The sequence below is a fragment of the Chiloscyllium plagiosum genome, chromosome 23 (assembly GCF_004010195.1).
Source record: "Chiloscyllium plagiosum isolate BGI_BamShark_2017 chromosome 23, ASM401019v2, whole genome shotgun sequence".
NCBI lineage: Eukaryota > Metazoa > Chordata > Chondrichthyes > Orectolobiformes > Hemiscylliidae > Chiloscyllium > Chiloscyllium plagiosum.
Window position 1 is genome coordinate 37386020 of NC_057732.1, and position 23931 is coordinate 37409950.

Genomic DNA, 23931 nt, shown 5'->3' on the forward strand with positions numbered 1-23931 from the left:
ATGGACGCCTCAGTGGAGGAGTGATGAGTGAAATAGAATAAAGTAGTGAGATATTATTTAATTTAAGTTAATTGAATTTAGCTGAAATTAGTATTTATTTAATATGTTTGTAGTTTAGTTTAAGTTAAGTAAATATGTTTGTTCTGGTAGAATAGTAGGTCGTTCATTAATAATAGTACTGCGTTATGGCTTTGTTGTACTGCCTATTTTTCTGTTTTGATGATGTTACTTTTTTTTGTATATAAATGTTTTGTAAAAGATTTAAAAAGGTTTTCAATAAAAATATTTATTAGAAAAAAACACTTGGATGTGCAGTTGAAGTGCTGTAACTTCCAGGTCATTAATATCTTTTTATTTCCCTAACTGTTATGAAGGGGTGACCACACATCCTAATATAATCTGAAAATGGACCAGGTTAGCTTTATCAAAAATGTTCCATTGTGATACTTTATCTTTTGAAAAATGTAACTCAATCTCCACTATATTTTCTTTATCAGCACACTCCAATATTTTCTCAAGGAGCTGCATTATGCTTCACCCTCATTACCGAAGGATGTTCATAAAGAAAATCTGTGTGGTTTCTCCAATGTAATGGTACCTTGTGTGTTTACTGCATTTCTAAAGTATGAGACAGACATTTAAAAAAAAGTTTTAAACTCCGTTCCCTTACAAATATGACTTTTGCTAAGTACTTAAAAAGAACTTGAAAATTGCTAAAAAATAAATAAATTATGTTGAAGCTATTTGCCTTACAGATCACCGGACAACATAAGAATGCAAAATTTTAAACAATTCATAGCAATTAATGATATAGGAGAAATGGGTGCTAATTAGTTGATAAGTTAACTTTGATTGACTGGGGAATTGCTATAAAATAAGCAATGCGAACTAAGCTCCTGGATAATTCAAAAAAGTACAAAACCTGAACATATTCCTTAGTTTGCTGAAAATGGGTGCCTGCATATGAATACACATTCTTCTAGCAAGCATAAAGTTAGCCACATCATAAATGTTACTGATTACCTGAAATTGATGGTTTCTGTGACAATAGCACAGTCAGTTTTACATGGCAGTGCTACCCAGTAATAGAATTACACCTAAAAGGTTCAGCACAATGTCTTTCTTTTCGGTAATATTTAGATCTGCTTTGTGGAGAAATCTGTACTGAAGGTAATGATGACAATGCTATGAGAACTCAAATTTTATTCAATCCCCTTAAAAATCCTGCCCCAGCATTTTTTGTTCTTGAACTTGGCACAAAAAGGGATTAAGATACTGTTAGATAGTGTATAGGAAGCCTTATTTTGCATATACCTATATGATCTCAAGAGTGTTAGATTGTGTGAACAGTTTTACTGTGGATCTAATCTGTACTGCATCTGACTTGATGGTCATTGTGTTGAGGAGCTAAACTGTTTATCTAACTTATATTGCATCTGACCTGGAGAAGCTTTGCACAGCTTCTACTCTGTGCTGTACCTAGCCTAAAAGAGGTTGATGGAAGCTGTACCTTATTTCCATGAGTGTCTTTGGGTGTTCTCCTGTTCGGTAACTGGTAACTTGAAATGAAAACCTGGGCTGCACCATGTAAACTCTGATGTGTATTACAAGAAACCCTTGAGGAAATTTCCAGTGTATATCAAACCCATGCTATATTCAACCTGCTGATGAATAATCTAGAGAAAACTTTACTCTGTATATGGCTCATACTGTTTTTGCCCTTAAAGACTTGATGGGACAGGGTAGAGGCAACCTTCCAGTATATTTAAAGATAAATGATAGTAATCTTGAATTGCGGGATAAGCTGAGAAAATATTCAGCAATTAAATTACTGACTAGTGTATATTGACAGTTTGTTGTCACATCATAATCAAAAAGTGTCAGATACAGATAATTTTTTAATATAAATCAAACAGATTTTGTCTTCCAAAAAACATAAAATTTAAAACTATCTAAGGCCAACAGCAATGAGGCTGCTAAGCCTGGAAAGTGGCATTAGTGTTGGTCGGTCACGTTCCCAGAGTCCGAAATAGGTGCGGTCTTCATCTTCTGCCTCAAATGCATTAGATTCTCCTTCACCTTCTTCCTCCTCCTCTTGTTCTCCAGTTTCAGCTTTCTTCTGTTTACAGGGCAGGGTGTGTTGTGCCAAGTCTTGATTACACGTTTTGCAGTGATCACAGGAGCATCTTTCAATAATCTGTTCCCACTCGTCTCCTACACACAAAACGAACTGATGTCATCATGAAACACACGAGTGTCAGATAATAGATCCTCTGATTTTAATGCTCATCCTCATTTACACCCTAAGCCTAGAAATCTCTAATTACTGGGGACAGAGAGTCTAGGAAGGGATGTATTTGCTTCAACATTCCATCCCATTTTTGGAGATTTCACTGGAGGTGGTCCAGAATATATGGGGTAACAATCTCTCTTTCATTGCCCTACCACCCCTCCAATAAAAAAGTGCTTCTTAGGAATTTCAGACATTTAAAAATAAATTTTATATTTTTATAGTGTATGTTTTTGTCTCAACAGTATACAGTGTATATGCTTGCAATAAACTTGGTCTTTCTAGACTCACCAACTCCTTTCACAAAAACTTTGATCTCAGACATGCTAGTTCTGGAAATGAGTTTTATCAATACCAGTGAGATTGGTATTTTTATTATTGAATATTCTAGGTGAAAAAACAAAGCACAAATGTGCAAAGAAACCATATAAATGAAGAGGTAGTGAAGCCAAGTGGGGTTTTAAAGGTCTAATCATTCCTTCCTTACATACAAATGAGAGAAAAAAAAACTAATGGTTCAGTGGGTAACTGTATGATTTGGTAAGTTACTGAGTTGCACAGATTGGAAAAACCCCAGCTTCAATCCCTGATCTCTGTACAATGAAATAAATGTAGCTGTGAGAATTCTACAATTAGCTTTCTGAATAGAAAAATCAGCCATAGTTGCTCATTTCTGAACCCTATCTGGTAACCTCTATTGGAAAGTACACAGTTATGGTGTTAGGGAAGATAGGACAGCATTAATGGTTACCAACGTCCATTTGTTGACTGATTGTTAATACTAAGTTCTCACCTATGGAATGGCCACTTTGGCAAGGTATTAAAGCGGCTGCTAATGCATGAATAACTATGTTCCCATCACTACTTTCAAGACAAAAAGCAGGAACAAATGAGGAAAAATGGCAGAATACATGAAGTAAAGCATATTCAAGCAAAAATGGAGAATCATTTAATGGAAGGGAACTCAGACTAAGGTTCATAAATAACACACAGTCAACTGAGATCTGATACCTGCTTTTTGTGCCCAAGTGAGTTAACCATTGTTACCTTTATTTCTCATTCATTAGTTTGTTATCTTTGAGGATTATGGGCCTAAAGATGTGTTAGAAGTATTATTGCCACATTGGTGGATAAACATCAATATTAGTATTTTGCATGTATCTTAAGTGGTTAATAATGAGAGGGTGAATTGAAATATTGAATGCAACCCCAGAGATGCACATTTATGCAGCTCTCAAACTCAAAAGCTTGGAAGTTAGGATATTCTAAATGCGTTTTTAAGAAGAAATCTGAAGTCTACAAGACTCAGAAAAACTGGCATTCTTGTGTTCATCATTATAGGTACAACCTGTTATATAATATGCAAAACAATTTCCATGATGTTTTACTTGCTGCTTAGGACAGTTTTCAGTTTTGGATGACTTGCTGATGAGAGAATTAATGCACCTTACATGAAATGCAAGGCTTTAGATTTATAATCAGTAAGCACCATGACCTCTGATTGCAACCATATTATCAGGGCAGGGAAGAGTAGTGAGAGAATTGGATGGTGAAGTTATACTTGACCTTTGACTATCCAGAAAAAAAAAAGACAGGTAATGGAAGGAAAGTTAGCTCTGGTTGGCCGTGTTAACCTTGTCCCATCTAACAATCTTATTTTTTTCCTGAAATCAACTAAACAAAAGAATTCTCTATCTGTCCAAACAAAAATTGTAGGACTAGGAATTATTCCTGTTAACATTTGAATATGTGCATGTTTCACCTTGTAAAGGTGGTTCTTCTATAACGCGTTGGTTGTGTTCTTGTGCAATCCTGTGCTTCAGAAAAATCGAGCTTTAGAAACAGCACTTAGTGTTGGCAATGCAATCATGTTACAGCCAACACACATTTGAAAAGTACATGTTTTGGAACAGTGTCTCCAACTTGTCAATTGCGTTATAGCGAATTTGTGTCAATGAGATGCGTGTTATAGCAGAATGACCTATACTTAAACTGTGCTGAATTTAGAGTTGGAATGTTCAATGTTAGCATTAACTAATTTGTACATAACCACAATAAATTACAATAGAGTGATAACAGCACAGAAGCTACAAGGAGTGTAAAACAAGGATGAATTCCAAGGACATCATGAAGTACAGATGCAAGCAAGGGGTTGGGACTGTGCTGTCTCATAACTCTCTCCAAACAACCTTTATTTAAATAACATATGTTGACTTTGAATCAATAAATGTTACAGTAATTAAATTCTGCAATATCTGCAGTTGTCACCAGGTTGGAGGTAATGGTCATATAACATGACAAGATGTGATCTAATAATAGTTATAACAATCGTCTGTAAATCATGCCATTGCCACGGGAAACAGCACTAATGCAGGAGGAGAGTTTGTGCTAGCGAGTAAATGGATTAATAAACACCACATATGCAGTATATATATTTACAGCAAATTTACGTGTCACCTCTGGCATTCACTGCTTCCCTCCAAACATTGGATCCTTGCTATTTTTTCCAAAGGAATCTGCTCACCATCCTAAAATTACATCCATTCAATTACGTCAAATTTATAGCACAGAGAAAACCCATTTCACATAACAGGTTTATGCCAGATTCTTTGCTATGTGAATTTCCTCCCATTCACCTAACTGTATCAATAGATCCTTCTATTCCTTTTTTCCACACTTATTCGAGCTTTAGAAACAGTATCTAGTTTCCCCATAATAATCTGTGTATTTTACCTGATCTACTACATGCGGTTGCAAATATCAGTTCTTGCCATTGTCTAAATTAAGAAATTTCTCCTGAATTCCTTAATAATGATGTAGCTTTTCACTGGTGACGAAAAAAAGCTATTTAACTGTTATTATATCACAACATGCCCTGATACTGTGCTTACCTATATTCATGTATTCTGCTGTCTGGCAGAAAGCAAAACTGGGGATAAAAAGGTCCTTCTCAGGATGGCAGCTGGTGACAAATGGTGTTCTGCAAGGGTCAGTGTTGGGGCCACAACTTTTCACTTTATACATTAAATGATCTAGATGAAGGAACTGAGGACATTCTGGCTAACGTTGCAAATGATGCAAAAATAGTGGGAAGGATAGATAATATTGAGGAGGTGGGGAGACTGCAGAAAGTTTTAGACAGGTTAGGAAAGTGGATAAAGAAATGGCAGATGGAATACAACATGGGAAAGTGCGAGGTCATGTGCTTTGGTAAGAAGATTAGAGGTACAGACCATTTTCTAAATGGAGTAAAAATTTGGAAATCTGAAATGCAAAGGGATTTGGGAGTCCTGGTCTAGGATTCTCTTAAAGTTAACTTGCAGATTGAGTCAGTAGTTAGGAAAGCAAATACAATTTATTTCAAGAGGGCTAGAATATAAAAGCAGGGATGTACTGCTGAGATTTTAGAAGTCTCTAGTCAGAATATGGTCACATTTAGAATATCGTGAGCAGTTTTGGGCCTCATACCTCAGGAAAGATGTACTGGCCTTGGAACAGGTCCAGAGGAGGTTCACAAGAATGATCCCAAGAATGAAAGGCTAATATTTGTGGACATTTTGAGGACTCTGGGTCTATACTCGATGGAGTTTAGAAAGATATGGGGGGAATTTAATTGAAACTTACAGAATATTGAAAGGCCTGGATAGAGGGGACGTTGGGAAAATGTTTTCATTAGCAGGAGAGACTAGAAGCTGAGGGAACAGCCTTAGAGTAAAGGGAAGACCCTTTAGAACAGAGATGAGGGAACATTTCTTCAATCAAAGAGTGAACTGGAATTCATTGCTGTGGAGAATTCATAGAAGGCTGAGGCCAGGTCATTGAGTATATTTAAGACAGAGATAGTTAGGTTCTTGATGGTTAAGGAGATCAAAGGTTATGGGGAGAAAATAGGAGAATGGGGTTGAAAACAGCCATGATTGAATGACACAGCAGACTCTATGGGCCAAATGGCCTAATTTCTGCTCCTATGTCTTATGATCTTATGTACTTTACAGCTGGGCTCAAGGACAGTAGTCAGAAACAGCAAATCTGGCTGATTTTACATTTCCTGAATCTGTGGCTGTTGAGGTCACCTGAGCATCCTCACTATGAACCTGGCTACACTCAACCTAGAATGAATCTGTCTAGCTCAGTATCTCACTAGAAATTTACTGACTCAGCAATTGGTTAAATAAACTGATACATTCATTCAATTCTACATATCACAATGCCCATAATCCTACATGGCTTAAAGAGAGAAAAAGAGTTCTCATTTCAACTTTGCAACAGCCAATTTGAAGCAGGAATACCATCCCATATTTGAAAAAGTAAATAAATGTTTGGGTATTAGCAAGACTGGGTAAAATATCATTAAGAGATGGAATGGGATAATAGTAACAATGACAGTTATGGAGAAGAGAACATAAGTACATATCCTGACACCCATCCTTTTGAACATATTCATAAGCATCCTTATGTGAACTTAAACAAGTAACCTTGCATACATTCACGATTTCTTGAACACTACTTGGAGATTAAAAAAAGGCAGGCCAGAAAACAATAAGTTTATGTTAATATTTTAGAAGCAAATGAATTGTTGGAGGATGAGGAAATAGAGGGTGTTCAAAAGTTGCACAGCATTTAGGCCCTGGCAAAGAATGAGTTAAAGTAAAATATAATATGCAAGTTGACTTGTAGCTATATTTACAATCACAGAATGTTCAGATTGAACCCTTCTGCCAAAGACATCACTAACATAAAGCAAAGTGAAACATAAACACTGTCTTCTTTGTACCTGGGCTTTTCTCTTCTTTCACATTGAGTAATTGTTCAGTTCTTGTTCGTATTTTTTGAGGTTCCTGAGTATCAGGCACCCTGATGGAAATACATTCTATTATTATTTCTGATAACATCATTAGGTATGCCTTTGTTAATACTTGTCTAGAATGCTTTTTTCTTAAATTACAACTCAAACACTATATGGATTCCTATTTATAGTGCTAATCAGTGCCAGATTGGCAAAATTTCTAAAGTATATCAGATTGGTACTATTTTCAATGCCAATCAGATTAGCACTGTAATGCTTATCACTGATAATTATTTGTAGCATCTTTGTGTCACCACTGGAAGTCATTTGTGATGTTTGTGACTTGTTTCCTATTTGATGTCAAGAAACATTTCCACACCAATAGTCAACATCTAAAAATGAGGTACCTGCCTTAAATATAGATGATTGCCATTCCTCAAGGAAAGATGCATTGAAGCTGAAGCTCTTTATGCAAGCCAACACCTTTTATACCTTTTAAACAAATCCAGAGACTGGGCCTCCACTGCCCTCTGGGGCAGAGCATTCCACACACCCACCACTCTCTGGGTGAAGAAGTTTCTCCTCATCTCTGTCCTAAATGGCCTACCCCTTATTTTTAAGCTGTGTCCTCTGGTTCCGGACTCACCCATCAGCGGAAACATGGTTCCTGCCTCCAGAGTGTCCAATCCTTTAATAATCTTATATATCTCAATCAGATCCCCTTTCAGTCTTCTAAACTCAAGGGTATACAAGTGCAGTTGCTCCAATCTTTCAACATAAGATAGTCCCGCCATTCCAGGAATTGACCTCGTGAACCTACGCTGCACTTCCTCAATAGCCAGAATGTCCTTCCTCAAATTTGGAGACCAGAACTGCACACAATATTCCAGATGCGGTCTCACCAGGGCCCTGTATAGCTGCAGAAGAACCTCTTTGCTTCTATAATCAATCCCTCTTGTTATAAAGGCCAGCATGCTATTAGCTTTCTTCACTACCTGCTATACCTGTATGCTTGCCTTCATTGACTGGTGTACAAGAACACCCAGATCTCTTTGTACTGCCCCTTTACCTAAATTGACTCCATTAATGATTTGGAGATGCCGGTGTTGGACTGGGTGTACAATGGTTAAAAATCACACAACACCAGGTTATAGTCCAACAGGTTTAATTGGAAGCACACTAGCTTTTGGAGCGACGCTCCTTCACCTGATGAAGGAAAGCTAGTGTGCTTCCAATTAAACCTGTTGGACTATAACCTGGTGTTGTGTGATTTTTAACTCTGACTCCATTTAGGTAGCCTTCCTATTCTTGCCACCAAAGTGGATAACCATAACTACTTTCTATAGTGTGATGTTGCACAGGAATGCAAGCATCGAAGGGATTCAAGATGGAGGTGATCTAACAGGTTTGTCTTGCTGACCTCTGCACCACAATCCAGGCAAAGTGGCGCTTTCACCCTCCCCTTACCAGCCATTTTCGTAAAAATCGGCAGTGTAAAGTCCCTAGAATTTCTAAGTATCACTTTTAATGTGAGTAAAGGAAAGGGGCCACGTGGATCACAACATGCAGGGCATTCCCCTGCAGCAACGAAGTGGCTGCGGCTGCAGTGCTGACTCACGCGGAGGCTCCTTTGAACTTACCTGAGCAGCAGAGTTTGGTCTCAGAGTTCATCAAACTCCAAGAGAAGATTGAATCAGAACTGGAGGAGTCCCGGACCAGACTGCACCCAATCTCAGCCATGTTACAAAAGCATGAGCATGAGATCCAACATCTTGGGCAGCACATGGAGGAGATGGAGCAGCAAACTCTGGCATCGGAGAGTGAGGCAGAATCCTTGGTGGTGGGGGGCGGAGGATTCAGGCCCTGAAAAAAACATGTGCTGACCTTAATCGAGCAGGTCGACAACCTCGAAAATAGAGGTCGGAGAAAGAATATCTGCATTACTGGGTTGCCAAACCGAGATGAAAGAGATCAGCTTCCTGGAGCAATGGCTCCCACAGCTCTCTGGATGGGGAGCCACATCAGGTTGGGTGTGAGTTGAGCGGGCTCACAGGTTCGCGGTGCGCAGGCCTGGCTCAGACCAATGCCCATGCCCGGTCCTAGCTCGACTTCAATGTTACAGAGACAAACAAATGGTTATGGAAGCTTCCAGAATGCTGGGGAAAGATTCACAGGCCCTGATCTACAAGGGGTTGAAAATCATGTTTTTTCAGGACTTTTCTGGGGCTGTGATCTGAAAGAGGGAATCTTATGATGAAGTAAAAAAGATGCTGAGAGACTTGAACATTCAGTATTCTGTAAAGTACCTGGCAAGTGTTGCGCTTTAGCCATGGAGAGTCTGTGCATAATTTTGATTCAGCAGAGAAGGCAAAGGATTTCCCAGATACTTTAAAATAGACTGGTTGGGTCAAATACTATGGACAATAGTGTTTTCTTGGTTCTCTCTGCTGTTTACTTTGTGTGCCTGGCTTTGTTCCTGTAATATGTGGAGTTGCATCTTTTCCTTTCTTGTTATTTTTGCGAGTCGCTGTTATGTTTTTTGGTTGGGGTGGTCATTTCTTTTACTGACAACAAGTGGGGTCGATGTATAGGTGGGATGGGTTGGATGCCCACTTTTAATTTTCATGCGTATAAGATATATGTTTTCTTTGTTTCTGTTTTGTCTGGATTTAGGGCATAGCTTCAGCGAGAAGGAGACATGGCGTTTTGAGTGAATAGGGTGAGTGCCCCCTGTGGGCAAGGGGGAAAGTGTCCAGTTATTCATCTTTTGTTTATTTTGGGAGTAGTTATTAGAATTTTTGCTTTGGTAGTGTTTGTACTTGTATTTTTTAGATATTTTGAATCTTTTCTAGTCTCCATTTGGTGCATTATGAATAGGGTCCTTCCTCTCGTGTTGGGGGGGGGGGGGGGTCATGAGCTGCTTTAGACAGTTATGGCTAGTTGTTCATTTCGATGGTGCACCTGGAACATAAAGGGGACTCACTCACCGGTTAAAAGAAAGAAAGTGCTCTCCAGTCTCAGAAAGGAGAGGGTCGATATTGCTCTGCTACAAGAAACTTACTTAGATGATAAGGAACATCTAAAGTTACAGCAAGGAGGGTTTGGCTGGGTGTCCTTCTTGTCTTTTAATTCCAAAAGCAGAGGAGTGACTATACTAATACAGAATAATCTACCATTCCAGGTGTTCGACCACATTAAGGACGAGCTTGGGCGATTTGTGATCCTTAAAGCCCTTATAAATGAGAGGAGTATGGCATTTTGAATGTCTACTGCCCTCGGCACACACCCTCAAATTTTTAACTGATGCACTTTCCATGCTGATGGCCCTTGGAGTGCACCACATAATTATAGGGGGAGACTTCAACTGTCTTATAGATCCCAAGGTGGATTGGATGCCAAGAGGTCTTTTGGGCATCTCCCCACAATCCAAACAGTTGGTGGACCTATGTGGGGGTAGGGGGAGGGGTCTTTGCCAGTTGGGTGGCGGTGTTGTATAAGCGATCCCATGGCAGCGGTTCTCACAAATGGCCTAAAATTGGTGGAGGCAGCCGACAAAGGTGCCCCCTTTCACTGCTGCTGATTACTTTAGTGATTGAACTGTTGGCAGAGACTATTTGGAAGGACCCCAAAATAGTTGTCCCAGAAGTGGGAATAGGAGAGCATAAAATCACTCTCTATACAGATAATGTCCTTCTGACAATGTCTGTGACCTGTTTAATACAAAATATTTGGCTCCTTTTCAGGGTATAAAATTAATTTTACAAAATTGGAGGCCATGCCCGTGGGGGGGTCTTGTGGGAGTACCTGATCTTGAAGGTGGAATTCTATTTCATTTTGGGTGGTCACAGGGAGGTTTCCTATATTTAGGTATTTTCTTTATCCCTGCCTTTCACCAATTGTGCAAAGCTAATTTTATACAAATTTCTGAGAAGATAATACAAGACCTTCAGCGTTGGGAGGAGCTACCAATATCCTGGTCGGGTCGAATAGCTCTGATAAAAATGAATGTTCTTCCTTGCCTACTATACCCCATGTGAATGCTCCCTCCAGTGCGACCTAAGAAAGTGCTGCGGAGACTTGATGGTTGGCTTGGATCTTTCATTTGGCACTGCAGGCAACGTTTTAAGTTTGCCAGCTTCCACAGGGGATGAGGGGTAGACCTCCCAGACTTCAAAAGATATCAAATAAGTTATTTATTGTCTTATGTGAATGATTGGGCTTGTCAGGATCCAAGGTTGATCTGACTCAATATTGAGGCCTCCCAGGCAAAATGTCCTCTTATTAATTTGCTTTTTATGGATAGGATGAGAACTGTCATGGAGTATTGTAAAAATCTGATTGTCATTAACACAGTCAAAGCATGGAGAATGATGCAACAGAGCAAAGGTAATTTAAATAAGACCTCCCTGCTCACCCCCATAGTAGGAATACCAGGATTTAGGCCAGGATCAATGGATTCTGGCTTTATGTTATGGGAGTCTCAGGGAGTCTCCTGTTTGGGAGACCTATTTGAGGGGGAGGTCATGATGTCTTTTGATCAGCTGAGTCATAAATATGGGTTATTCAGTTGTGACCTCTTCCACAATTTTCAGATCAGCGACTTTATACAGAAAAGGACCATGCTATTGGGTCATTCTGATAAATCCGATGTGGAGAGGAGAGTGCTTCAGTCCACGGGCACTTTCTTGATTAGTACCCTCTATCATTTACACAGAAGGGGTGCCTCGGAACATATTGAAAGGCTTTACAGAATCTGGAATCAAGAATTGGGAGCAGAAATTTCGTCAGAAGTATGGGAGGATGCCTGGGAGAATGTGAAAAAGATTTTGATTTGTAATAAAATGCAGGCTATGCAATTAAAGATTCTCCACAGGGCCCATCTGGCCCCAGAGCGGCCAGCAAAATTTTAAAAAGGAGCATCTCTGAAGTGCACTAAATGTAAACTTCCACACATTGCATGTGGCCATGCCATAAGATTCATAGATATTGGGGCGCCATAGCAAAATTTTTGGAGGAGATCTTAGGGACTGAGGTTAAGGCAGATCCAGTATCCCTCCTTCTGGGATCACTGAGTCTGCCTTCTCTAGATGAGCATGGGAAGAAACTGTTTAACATTCTTACATATTGCACGAGGAAGAACATTCTGAGGAGCTGGGTCTCGGAAAACCCCCATTGGGTCTTTCAGGATGGCATACATTAGTGATAGAGCATGTTCCCCTAGACTTCCTTACAAGTATGGTGCACCAGAAACTGGAACTTTTCTATAAGACATGGCAGCCCTTTTTGAATCACATAGATGCAGACCATACTAATTAGGGCCTTTGTGTAGCCACGGAGACTGTATCTGGTGGGCCGAGGATCCTGAGAGGAAGAATCCTGAATAAGTACAGGTATGTTAACCGATGCGTCGGGAGGTGGCACTGAATGGTGTAAGTTAAGTTACTTTAGCTCAATTCAACCTAATTTAATTTAACTTATTATGTCTGATTATTTATTGAATTGTAATATGGGAAGATTGCTTTTTTTCTTTTGGTATTTTTGATTTGTTTTGTACAGTAGTAGTTAGTTTATTGTTGTACCATAAGGTTGTTATACTGTTTTGTAATTTTATAATTTTGTAAAAAAATAAAAATCTCCTTCAATAAAACAAAAGGAATGCAACCATCATGTTATACCAGAAATACCTGTATCAAAAAAAACTGGACTAAAGAGTCTAATGATGACCATGATAATGTTTTCGATTGTCAGGAACACTCATCTGGTTCACTAATGCCCTTACCTCGCCCGGCCTATATGTGACTATTTTACCTGGCCAGACCTACAACAATGTAGTTGCCCTCTGGGCAATTAGTGATGAGTAATAATGCAGGTCTAGCCAGCTATGGTCACACCCTATGAATGAATTTTTTAAAACTCCATACGATATCAAAGATATGCAAATTAGGTGGACTGGCCATGCTAAATGCCCATAAGCATTCAGTGATATGTAGGTTGGGTGTATTAGCCTTGGGGAAAAAAAAAGAAGGTTCCAGGTATAGTGTAGGGGTATGGGTCTGGGTGTGATACTCTTCAGAGGGTTAGTGTGGACTTATTGGGCCAATTGGCCTGTTTCCACACTGTAAGGATTCTAACTTCTAAAAAAAATTCAAATGAGTGAAGGCTTAGGATATACCAAGTGCTATGTGGCCTCTCAAATTCCTGATTCTAGTACTAAAGTGTTCTCCATAACCAGCTACACATCAAAGTGTTCCAATACATTCAAGACACTGGTGTCCACCTGACAGTGTGGAAAATTGCCCATGTAAAATTTATCCACAAAAAAAGCCCAGGAAAAATCTAACCTTGCCATAACTGTGCCTTCCCAATCCCTGTCTACCATTGGTAAAATGATAGTGCTGTCAATGAAACCTATCAAATGGCAATAACCCATCAAAGCAATAATCTGCTCACCCCATGCTTAGTTTGGGTTCTACTCGCAACACTTGGCTCCAAACCTCAGAGAATTGGTCCAAATGTGGACAAAAGAACTGAATTCCAGAGGAGAGATGAGAATTAATGCCTTTGAATGAAGGCAGCATTTGATTGAATATGGCATCAAAGATCCATAGGAATTGAAATCAATGGGAATCAGGTTTCTGGGAGGAGGGGAGACCATATTCTCCAATGTTTGAGGTCATACTCAACTCAAAAGGATCATTATGGTTGTTGGAGGCCAGACATCACATGCAAAGTCTCATGAGGTTAGTGTCTTAGACTCAACCATCATCAGTTGATTGTTCATGACTATTCTTCCATCATAATATTAAAAGAAATTAGATATTCATTGTTTGTTGCAGAGTGCTCAATATGATTTGTAACTCCTCAGATCCGCAAGCAATCTACACCTGCATGCAGCAAACCTAGAAAATATTCAGACGTCGACTAATAAGTGACAAGAAAAAAAATGCATCAGCTAAGTTCCAGGCAATGACCCATCTTCAACAGGAAAGAAGCTGCAACTTGATTTTGACCAAGTCTGACTGAATACCCCAGCATCCAAATTGTGGGAGTTAAAATTCAGCAGAAGCTCATTTGGATCAGCAATTAAATACGACAACACACTCACACACCTCCCACAAAAGCATTATCCATTATCTAGAGTGCATTAGTTAGGAGAATAATGGAATATTTCCCACTTGTCTGGATAAGTACAGCTCTAACAACAAACAAGAAAGTTTTAAAAGCTTTGCACCAACCAGGTCAAATCAACGCATTTGCTCAACAAACTAACTATGACGGTAAACATTTGCAATAGGGACAGCAGTGTATACCATCCATAGAAGCGCTGCAGCAACCCACCAAATCTCCTTTGGCAGCTTTTTGCAAATCTACAACATCCACCAACTGGAATAACTAGAGAAACAGATGATCTGGTGTGTTGCCTGTCTGGTGCCAAGGTGCAGGACATCTCTGGCCTGAAAGGATATTGGAGCAGGAGGGGGAGGATCCAGTTGTTGCAGTCCACATTGGGACAAACAACATTGGCAAGGTTAGGAAGGTTGTCCTATTTGTGGATTATCAAGCACTAGGAACGAAATTAAAGAACAGGGCCCCAAGGGTTATAATCTCCAGATTACGACTCAAATCACATGCAAATGGGCTTAAGGATAAGAAAATTAGGGAAGTAAACATATGACTAAGGAAGTGGTGTGGGAAAGAAGGGTTCTATTTCATGGGGCATTGGCATCAGTTTTGAAACAGGAGGGGTCTGTTCCGATGGGATGATCTTCCCTTGAACCGATGTGGAACCAGTCTTCTAGTGAAAAGGATAAATGGAGGGGTCACTAGGACTTTAAACTAGTGACTCAGGATGTATGATGGTAAATATAAAGGTAAGCAGCAGGTTAGCATGTGTGCAATAGGGTTTAAGTACAAGGCAGACTATGAAGGAAATGAAAAGGAAGGATTACTCAGAGTCAGAGATGTACAGCATGGAAACAAACCCTTCAGTCCAACTCGTCCATGCCAACAAGACATCCCAACCTAATCTAGTCCCACTTAGAGTCATAGAGATGTACAGCATGGAAACAGACCTTTCGGTCCAAACTCTCCACGCCGACCAGATATCCCAACCCAATCTAGTCCCATCTGCCAGCACCTGGTCCATATCCCTCCAAACCCTTCCTATTCATATATCCATCATATATGCCTTTTAAATGTTGCAATTGTACTAGCCTCCACCACTTCCTCTGGCAGCTCATTCCATACACGTACCACCCTCTACATGAAAAAGTTGCCCCTTAGGTCTCTTTTATATCTTGTCCATCTCACCCGAAACCTATGCCCTCTAGGATATTTATCCTATCCATGACCCTGTGATTTTATAAGCCTCTATAAAGGTCACGCCTCAGTCTCTGACGCTCCAGGGAAAACAGCCCCAGCCTATTCAACCTCTCCCTGTAGCTCAAATCCTCCAACCCTGGCAACATCTTTATAAATCTTTTCTGAACCCTTTCAGGTTTCACAACATCCTTCCAATAGGAAGGAGACCAGAATTGCATGCAATATTCCAAAACTGGCCTAATCAAAGTCCTGTACAGCTACAATATTACCTTCCAACTTCTGTACTCAATACTCTGTCCAATAAAGGAAAGCATACCAAACGCCTTCTTCACTATCCTATCGACCTATGACGAGGTAGAACCTGCACGCCAAGGTCTCTTTGTTCAGCAACACTCCCTAGGGCCTTACCATTAAGTGTATAAGTCCTGCTAAGATTTGCTTTCCCAAAATGCAGCACCTCGCATTTATCTGAATTAAACTCCATCCACTCCTCAGCCATTGGCCCATCTGATCAAGATCCCATCGTAATCTGAGGTAACTTTCTTCGCTGTCCACTACACCTCCAATTTTGGTGCCATCTGCAAACTTACTAACTGTACCTCTTATGCTCACATCCAAATCATTTATATAAATGATGAAAAGTAGTGGACCCAGCTCTGATCCTTGTGGCACTCCACTGGTCACAGCCTCCAGTCTGAAAATTAACCCTCCACCACCTCCCTCTGTCTTCTACTTTTGAGCCAGTTCTGTATCCAAATGGCTAGTTCTCCCTGTATTCCATGACATCTAACCCTGCTAACCAGTCTCCCACTGTTGAATGCCTTACTGAAGTCCATATAAATCACGTCTACTGCTCTGTCCTCCTCAATCCTCTTTGTCAATTTTTTGAGTTATGATTTCCCACGCACAAAGCCATGTTGACTATCCCTAATCAGTCCTTGCCTTTCCAAATACCTGTATATCCTGTCCCTCAGGATTCCCTCCAGCAACTTGCCCACCACGACGTCAGGCTCACCGGTCTATAGTTCCACGGCTTGTCCTTACCACCTTTCTTAAATAATGGCACCAAATTAGCCAACCTCCAGTCTTCCGGCACCTCACCTATGACTATCGATACAATTATCTCAGCAAGAGGCCCAGCAATCATTTCCCTAGCTTCCCACAGAGTTCTAGAGTACACCTGATCAGATCCTGGGGATTTATCAACTTTTATGCGTTTCAAGATATCCAGCACTTCCTCCCCTATAATATGCACATTTTTCAAGATGTCACCACCTATTTCCCTGCATTCTGTATCTTCCATTTACTTTTCCCACAGTAAACGCTGATGCAAAATACTCATTTAGTAACTCCCCCCACCTCCTACGGCTCCACACAAAGGCTGCCTTGTTGATCTTTGAGGGGCCCTATTCTCTCCCTAGTTGCTTTTTGTCCTTAATGGATTTGTAAAAACCCTTTGGATTCTTCTTAATTCTATTTGCCAAAGCTATTTTCCCCTCTTGATATCCATCTTGTGTATATTCCTACTGTCTTTATATTCTCAGGATTCATTTGATCTATCCTGTCTATACCTGACATATGCTTCCTTCTTTTTCTTAACCAAATGCTCAATTTCTTTAGTCATCCAACGTTCCCTACACCTACCAGCCCTTCCTTTTACCTTAACAGGAATAAACGGTCTCTGGATTCTCATTATCTCATTTTTGAAGGCTTCCCATTTTCCAGCCGTCCCTTTACCTGCAAACATCTGCCCCCAAACAGCTTTTGAAAGTTCTTGCCTCTTACCATCAAAATTAGCCTTCCTCCAATTTCGAACTTCAACTTTTAGATCATTTCTATCCTTTTCCATCAGTATTTTAAAACTAATAGAATTATGGTCTCTGGCCCCCCTGACACCTCAGTCACCTGCCCTGCCTTATTTCCCAAGAGTAGGACAAGTTTTGCACCTTCTCTAGTAGGTATACTGAGTCAGAAAATTTTCTTGTATACACTTAAATTCCTCTCCAACTAAACCCTTAACATTATGGTATTCCCAGTCTATGTTTGGAAAGTTAAAGTTAAAATTCCTACCATAACCACCCTATTATTCTTACAGATAACCGAGATCTCCTTACAAATTTGTTTCTCAATTTTCCTCTGACTAAAGTGATCAACCCTTTCTTATTTCTCAGTTTCACCCAAATAACTTCCATGGATGTATTTCTGGGAATATCCTCCCTCAGTACAGCTGTAATGCTGTCCCTATCAAAAACACCACTCCCTCTCCTCTCTTGCTCCCTCCTGTCCTTCCTGTAGCATTTGTATCCTGAAACATTAAGCTGCCAGTCCTGTCCATCCCTGAGCCACATTTCTGTAATTGCTGTGATATCCCAGTCCCATGTGCCTACCCATGCGCTGAGTTCATTTGCCTTCCCTATTCGTCCTCTTCCATTGAAATAAATGCAGTTTAATTTATCAGTCCTACTTTGGTCTCCGCTTTGTCCCTGCCTGTCCTGACTGTTTGACTCACTACTGTACCCAACTGTACCAGTCTCAGATTGATCTCTTTCCTCACAATCTCCCTGGGTCCCATCCCTCCATCTTATTAGTTTAAATTCTCTAGAGCAGCTCTAGGAAATCTTCCTGCCAGTATATTAGTCCCCTTCCAATGTAGATTCAATTCATCCTTCTTGTACAGGTCACTTCTACCCCAGAAGAGTTTCCAATGATCCAAAAATATGAAACCTTCTCCCATATACCAGCATCTCAGCCATGGCTTCATCAGTCTATCCTCTAATTCTTACCCTCACTAGCTTATAGCACCAGGAGTAATCCAGATATTACTACTCTCGAGGACCCCCTTTTTAAATTCCTGCCTAACTCTCTATATTCTCCCTTCAGAATCTCATCCTTTTCCTTTCCTATGTCATTGGAACCAATGTGTACAATGACCTCCTGCTGGGCCCTATCCCTCTTGAGAACATTCTGCACCCTCTCGGAGACATCCTTGATCCTGGCACCAGGGAAGCAACACACCATTCTGATTTTTCACTGCTGGCCATGGAAAAGTCTGTCTGTGCCTCGAGCTAGAGAGTCCCCTAACACAATCAATCAATCTCTTGGAACCCGATGTACCCCTCATTGCAATAGATCCAGTCTCAATACCAGAAACTTGGCTGTTTGTGCTACATTCCCCTGAGAATCCATCACTCCCTAAATTTTCCAAAACGGCATACAATACTCTTAAATTGTTTAAATTATGATAAATTACCTATAATACTTACTACTCTGTAAATTTAAAATTATGGTGAAATAAAACCACTAACATTTTAAATTATCAAGTCATGTAAATTTGATGTGGCTTTATAGAGCTTGAAGATTTGAGGTTCAACTGCAAACTATGTAAGCATCTAGCTCATATTTGATAGTCTTGTTATAAACTTCAGACCATTGCTATCTAGGTGTATGTCATAACAATAAGGTGCTTAGACCACCTAAGGGAATGAATGACTCCAATATACCTAGAAAGGTATCTTCTAGGCCTGATCTATAACAAACACTACACAAACTAGGTGGCACAATCATTTGCTCATCTACTGTCATGACTAGTTTTGTCAGATCATTGGCATTGTTTATTTTGTCTTGGGCTTTCTACATTCCAACATCTACTAGAAAATTTTATTCTAAAGTTTCCTTACCAGTCTTTCCTGACGACTTTAATGTGGCTCTTTCCATAAATTGGCTGCAATCTGAGGGTGCTTCCAGAAGATTCAGTACTGTGAACATCATCAGAGCCATCCCAAATCTCTTTCCCAACCAAGAGCTGGTTTCTTTTCCAAAATCCTATTTTAGGATTTGCTGTGGCATTACTCTTGATGGGAATATTCCGGCAGGATTTCTGAGCTTCGTAGGTGAATTTCTCAGAACTGATGACTGAGGTTGAGGAGCTCCTTGAGTCACACATGGAGGTCTGGGGGAGGTTAACACTGGTATCTTTGAATGTTATAGACAGCCCAGCATAAATGATGTGAATTAGTTCTTCCCAGAGCTTGAAGACATGGTTGGAGTGCTTGTCTTGGAGTTGGAGGTAAAAAGTGCTTCGATTAGCCAGGACCAGCTTCAAACATCTATTGACCTTTTCGTGGACACTCAATCGCACCAGTTTCATGGGAAGCATCCTTTCAAAGAAAACAAATAACAAGGAGCTCTTTCCAAAATCATCCTTCTGAAACCTTTTCACTTCAATTTACTTTATTTTTGTTTTGTCAATTCAAACAGAAGGGCAGATTCCATATTGTAGTTGGACACTGTAGTTGGAAATCTTAGGAGAGATGATGAGGTAAATCAACAGTTCAGATATATTATTGGGCTGTACCATGTGGATGTCTGGAGTTTTTGGGCTACCCAAGACATTTTGCTGAACGGCACGTTAATCAGCCCAGACTATGTCTGCTGAGAACAAAAAATGTTCCTGTGCTGAACAGTCTGTCTGTATGGGATTACCTGTACATGTACATGCCTTTCTGTTCTTTATTCAGTTGTGGAAGTAAAATACTCTGCAGAATTGAGCTATATAAATGATCAAGCTTCCATATTTAGAGAAAAATGAAAAACAAATTGGAAACTTTGTTTTCTGTGTCTAGATGCTACGCCAAGATTTCAGTGACTATGCATACTTCTTATGTCAAACTAATGTGGCTGCTATCTATTATTTAAAATATTTTTGTCCCAAGGTTGCAGAGCAGAGTCAATAGTATGTTCAAGGGGCACACTGAAGTTTGAAAGATTGTTTTCCCGTATTTGTTAGACTCTGATATATTTGCCAAGGATGTACATCAGTTTGGTGTCATTCATTCCCTCAATTTTAATGGAAGAGTAACCCATTGGAAACTGAGATGAAAATCTGGAAACCTGTCTCCAAAAGGTCAAGTCAGAAATCAATTCAAACGTGTCAAAAACTGCGGTTTGTAGATTCTTGTTAGGTCGTGGTATTAAAAGTTACAGACCAAGGTGAGTGAATGGATTTGAGATACAGATCAGCCATGATCTAATTAAACAGCATTACATTCAGAAACTGAATGCCTATTCCTGTTCTTATATTTCTTTCCATTGATAAATTAATTTCCATGTTCGTATAAACAAACAAGAGCATCCAGTGCCCATGTTGGCAATGGTAATTTCTATGTTCCAGTCATAGTAAAACACATATCAACAGTGTCGCACTTAAACTTTTCAGGAAAAATTAGTGATTAGCAGAAAGAATCTGACTGCTTTGTCCCACTTTGTAGCCTTATTCTTTGTTGAGAATTAGATCCACAACCTTGATAATCCATATAGCTCAGTTCTACTCTCAGTAATCCAGTCACTAATTAGAATCATAGAGCATGGAAACAGAGCTTTTGGCCCAATTCACATTTGAGAGCTGGCTATTAGTTTGGGAATAATATACATATCACTGTCACCTCGTTATCTTCATGCATCCTTCTTCTCCCTCTTTTCCTTTGGATTCACTATCTCTGCTGGCAATGATCAAGATATTTGGGAGGGGTAAGAATGGGACGGAGGCTGTTATTCCCAGAGTCAAGAGAGTTGGGATATTGTGGATGTCCACCAGATTTCCTCGTCTGGTCACCTGGATTTGAACCAAATTTTAAATTGTCAAAGTGCCATCATTCTATCAGATCTTTACCTTCTACCTTCCTTTCCTAGGGCTTTACTTCCAGTATCAAGTGGTAAATATTTAATGGGGCCATTTACACAATCCATTCCATATTTGCCCTGGGACAGAGTTTTAATCTTTACTTAACGAATGCTGTACCTTGATTGATAGAATAGCATTGATGTAGCTTTACTTCATTTCAACCCAGTGCTGTATTTGTTTAGGAAGTGTTTGACTAGAAAGTTTTACTCCATGTAAAACAGTTAGTCTGGACCTTGATTTTGGGAGTATGGAGGGACAGATTTGTTAAATTGGCTGATTGTTTGATACTGGCCGAAGGTGGAATGAAAGACATTCAATTTTCTTTAAGAAGAAAGAACTTGTATTTATATCAGACACAATAAATCCAATAAAGTACTTTAAAGCTATGGCAAATGTAGAAAATATTATACCAAAATTAGCAGAATGATAAAAACTATTCTTTTTAGTTGTGTAGCTTTTAGTAAGGAGATAAATATCAACAATACAACCCCTTCCCCATTCGCATTCAGAATAGTGTGATGTTTTATGTTCTCCAAAGAGAACAGATAGGATCTCAGCTTGATTCTCACCTCAAAGAATAGGACCTCTAACTCCCTTTACATTGCACTGAGAATCTGTCTAAACTTTGCACTCAAGATGGATTTGAAGACAATCTTTTGATTGAGAGATGAAAGTCCTACCTGCTGATCCTGTGCTGAACCTATTTAGTGTCCAAGAACAAAATACAATGAATGCTGAAATCTGAAATGAAAACATAACGTTTTGAAATACTCAGCAGATTTTACAGTATCAGGCCTGTAAGAAAGGAAGTGGAGGGAGAAACAGAGTTAACCTTCTAGTTTGATGGCTTTTCATCAATGACCTTTCACATGTTTCATGTAAACAGTTTCACTTTACAAATTCTTGTCTGAATGTTTGTACCTGAATAAAATCACTTTCAAAGACGGCAGACTGAGCAAAAAGATTGTATTCCCGGGATCGCAGGAGCCTGTGTAAAGATCCACCTTCCACCCCAAGCTGTGCAGGGCTGGGTCTTGTAGATCCAGGGCCAGAATCAATGGCTTGTGTTATACCCATGAAGAAATCGTCTCTGTGTTGTGTCGATTGATTCATCATGACTACTTTCCTCTCCCTGTGATTCTCAGGCCAATTGTCTTTCCAAGTTACTACACTTCTGTCGTGCACCTGTTGAACTGTTTCTGCACAAAGGATTCCATTTTAACTCTGCTGTCACTTCTGTAATTGACAGCTGAGGCTTGCAATTGCAAGGATTGCAGACACTAGGAATCAAAGCCCTTGTGATTAGATCAAGCTAAATCCAACTGGGACCAATTGTATATCAGTTAAAGCCATGTGACATCCAGAATGACTTAATTAATGAGACAACAGCAGATGGAGATGTCATAATAGTTGTCAGGGGGTGCATCACTTTTACAGTGAGATCACAGACCTGATGCAGAGTGAAAAGGCAGTGTTTGGTAACGCTAGAACTTTGAGGTGACTGAACATATGCACTCACGTTGTAATATGCAGAAGAACCTTTCCAAGCCCTGTACTTTGTTGCGTCATGTGTCGAAGTCTACACTGCACATGTGCACAGACAGGGATGTACTTGAAATAGGAATTGAATGGGACTGCAGGGGAGAGAATGGATAAGGCTGGAGGCGGGGAGAGAATGGACAAGGCTGTGGGGAGGGGAGAGAATGGACAAAGCTGGGTGGGGGCAGATAATGTTGGGTGGGGGAGGGGAGAGAAAGGACAAGGCTGGGGAGGGAGGAAGGAGAATGGACAAAGCTGGGGAGGCCGTGAGAATGGACAAGGCTGGGGATTGGTGGGGTGGAGGGAGAGAATGGACAAGGTTTGGGGGGGGAAGAATGGCTCCCACTCGTTCTGTCTCTCTCTTCACCCCCCAGCCCAATGTCTGCACAGGAAAGGCACAGGCTTGAAACTGGAATCAAATGGGGCCAAAAGGAAAAAGCAATGTTGGGGGCACTGGGAGATAAAGAGAACATGCTGGAGGAATGGCTGGAGAGAGAGAGAGAATAGATGGGACTGGGGGGATGATTGGGTCCACAAGGTGGGAAGAAAGTGCCCCATCTGATCTACTCCTAATGTATTTTCCCCATCAGATCTCTTCCATCCTGCCCAGTCTTTAAGAATAAAAATAGTTAAAACTATATATTCAAAAGTACAATTAGAGTCTGAAAGTGTATTCAAACTAAAAAAGCTGCAGACATGTTTCCAAAGCTTAAGACCTGCATGTTGACACTTTTCAATAAATCTCATTCACTGGCGCATGTGTAAGCATCACCCTGTAGCAAGCTGCGTATATACTGAAAAATAGAGCTTACTTTATTGTTGTGACGATGTGGCAATGACAGCACCAAGTGTTCTCAATAAGACACAATGTAACATGTGCTCCAGCTACTGAGGTAGTTAGTTGCCTGGAAACAACAAAACAGATTCCAATTCAGCCAATCAGTTTAAATTATATACCGAAAATGTATCAAATTCCAATCAGCCTTGTCCATTCTCTTCCCTCACCCCCTGCTTTGTCTATTTGTTCCCCTCCCCCACCCCTGCCTTGTCCATTTTAACCTCTTCCCCCATCCCAGCCTTGTCCATTCTCGCCCTCACCCCCTGCCTTGTCCATTTTCTCTCCTCCCCACCCCAGCCCTGTCCATTCTCTCCCTCACCCTGCCTTGTCCATTTTCTCCCCTCCCTCTCCCCAGCCTTCTCCATTCTCTCTCAGCTTAATCCATTCACTCCCCTCCCCCACCCCAGCCTTGTCAAGTTTGAATTGAGTATATTGACAATCTTAAAAACCAATGACACAATCCGATGCTTTGGGGT

General features: G+C 40.3%; 1 protein-coding gene across 1 annotated transcript; it reads right to left on the reverse strand.

The window, feature by feature from the left end:
• Window positions 1–638: 638 nt before the first annotated feature.
• Window positions 639–22354, reverse strand: LOC122561508 (protein FAM71F1-like). The gene is made up of 5 exons (XM_043713255.1): window positions 22000–22354; window positions 20840–21009; window positions 19076–19555; window positions 7065–7144; window positions 639–2214 (listed from the first exon to the last, which is right to left on the reverse strand). Exons 1-5 carry the CDS (start codon window positions 22192–22194, stop codon window positions 1949–1951), a joined length of 1191 nt encoding a protein of 396 aa, XP_043569190.1. The 5' UTR covers window positions 22195–22354; the 3' UTR covers window positions 639–1948.
• Window positions 22355–23931: the final 1577 nt, after the last annotated feature.